General features: G+C 28.6%; 1 protein-coding gene across 1 annotated transcript in view; it reads left to right on the top strand.

The window, feature by feature from the left end:
* The first annotated feature begins 1,486 nt into the window (after nucleotides 1–1,486).
* Nucleotides 1,487–2,412, top strand: part of LOC108748514 (28S ribosomal protein S30, mitochondrial) — a 2,868-nt gene continuing 1,942 nt past the window's right edge. The window contains exon 1 of the mRNA XM_018486743.1: nucleotides 1,487–2,396. Within this exon, the coding sequence (XP_018342245.1) occupies nucleotides 1,936–2,396 (461 nt within the window). The 5' untranslated portion in view covers nucleotides 1,487–1,935. The remainder of the gene's footprint in view (nucleotides 2,397–2,412) is intronic.

Genomic DNA, 2,412 nt, shown 5'->3' with positions numbered 1-2,412 from the left:
GTATGAAAGTGAGTATGAATGTGTAGATTAGTTAGCAAGTAAGCAAGAAATGTATATGTATATTTAAGATGTATTGTATTTAATGGAAGTCCGTGTAATCACGTTGGTGAGCACGTAATAAACTACTACTACTACTACTACTACTACTACTACTACTACAATTACTGTTTAATGTAAGAAAAATAATAATGAGAAAATGTTAAAAAATAATTAAAGGAACAATTTTCGCGTTGTTTGTTTTAGAAAAAATTAAGTTTAGAGAAATGTAAAAAAAATTATTTATACATAATTATGTACATGTAATTATATATCAGTAATATTTTTTACATTTGTCCAAACTTGATTTCTTCTGAAACAAATAATGCGAAAATAACCTTTTTAATTATTTTTCATGTCTTATTATTATTAGTTTATTATTAATTTTGTTACTAAAAAGTCATTTTACAAAAAAAAAAGAAACATGTATAAACATTTATAAACACATTTCATGTATAATTAGATATATATGTTTGAGAATATTTATTTACATGTTTATATATACGTTTATACATATTTATATACATTCGTGCATGAAAAATTTTATATCAGGTCGTTTAACAGTTAATACATTTTATTTATATCAAATTGTGAAAACATATTGCGATAAAAAGACTACTGCAAACAAAGAGATATGAATAACGAATATCTAAATTACATGAAGCAGTTTAAACGTACAATTTTAATTGTAAAACTAGAGATTAAAAGACATATAGCTGCAGGAGCTAGTGTACGTATTACATTATATGGAAAATAAAAACGGCAATATACTAAAAAAAAATGTTAGGATAGTGCCTATCTTTGAAAATCATAATGACAGCGCAGTTTTTATCAGACCTTTGCATCAGTCCCGACATTAGAATTAGAAGATCTTGGTTTTCATAATATTTATATTATTTTGAATAATATAAATAATAATATAATAAATAATAATAATATAATAAAATAATAATGTATTATTATTACTACATTATTATTTATACAATAATAAATATAACAATATAATAATATATTAGAGTAATATAATATTATATAATATTAAAGAAAGTAGGTAGCAGGATTAGGCTTCGTTGCGTTTTTTCGCTCATAGTTCGACAGTAGTGGCCTAGTTTCCACCGAGGGTTTAAACCGGATGTAAGAATCAACCAACTACAATCGAGTATTTTCCTGTTACAGTAGAACGAGAGGGGACTCAACTGTAGTTGGTTGGTTCTTACATTCTGAGCCCCTATTCTTGAGCACATACGAATAATTTTCGCACACGAAAATGATAGTTTCTCCGCTGTGATTGGTTGATTGTATATGGAATTGCTATTTTCGTATGCAATATTTGTTCAAGAATAGGGCCATTGATTCGGTTTAAATCCTCGATGGAAACTAGGCCAGTATTAAACTATGAGCGAAGCTTCACTTGCTATGCATTTTTGCTCGAATCGACGGAGTGGGGAGGTCTTTGCCAGCGAAGCTTCGCTATATGAAATGACATCTTAATTTTCTGGTGATTGCAGCGTTTCGAGGCTACAAAAAAAAGAGGATTTTCTTGAAGTCATTGTTAATCAATGTCGACTACATTTTACCATTATTTTTTACATCATATAAATTAAAAAGTGAAACTGATATTTAAAGTGTACAATTCCAAGCTATAACATAACCTGTACAAACTGATGATTGATGTATATAAACGTGCATAATAAATACTAAAGTTAATCAATATCCATTATATTTCTCTGTAGAATCGATATTTTTTAAATCGAAATAATCATGAATTAGTTTACAATATTTAAATCAAGTAATTGGGCAAAATATAAAATCTGAGTTATTACTTCTACATGTATATGTGTCAAAAAACGTGGAAGCACTAAATAGTTTTGAAAAGTCTTGTTGCTTCTGCTTAGAAGTATGTTTGCTCACATTCGGCAGAGACTATTGTTTAATACGGTAGTCAAGTATGGCAAACAGAAAAAATATAGTATATCAGCTGTCAGCGAAGTCAAAAGTGAAGCCAAAGATGTGGAACCAATATATCCATCCATTGAAGACATAAGCTTTAAAGCCAAGTGTAAAAGGAATAGGCAAGCTTGGCATGAGAAAATTAAGAGCTTAGAAACTGTGGAGGAGAAGCTATTCAAGATTAATATGCCACGTTATTATGGCTGGAAATCGCTAATCCTAAAGGAACATGTTGTACCATATAATTCTTTGTCACATGCGCAATATTTTACAAGAACACATATCGTCAAGGAATTTGGTCTGCCAATATATTATAATACTGTAATTTCTACCGAACAATTAGATAGAATAGTACAATCAATCAAGAGTGACATAGAGGATAACATAATTTTTGAATATTGCATCAGAAGGTATTTCTTTGAATAT

The sequence above is a fragment of the Trachymyrmex septentrionalis genome, unplaced genomic scaffold, assembly GCF_001594115.1.
Source record: "Trachymyrmex septentrionalis isolate Tsep2-gDNA-1 unplaced genomic scaffold, Tsep1.0 scaffold227, whole genome shotgun sequence".
In the NCBI taxonomy this organism is placed as follows: domain Eukaryota; kingdom Metazoa; phylum Arthropoda; class Insecta; order Hymenoptera; family Formicidae; genus Trachymyrmex; species Trachymyrmex septentrionalis.
Note: the sequence above shows the minus strand (reverse complement) of the source record. Positions and strands in the feature narration are given on the sequence as shown.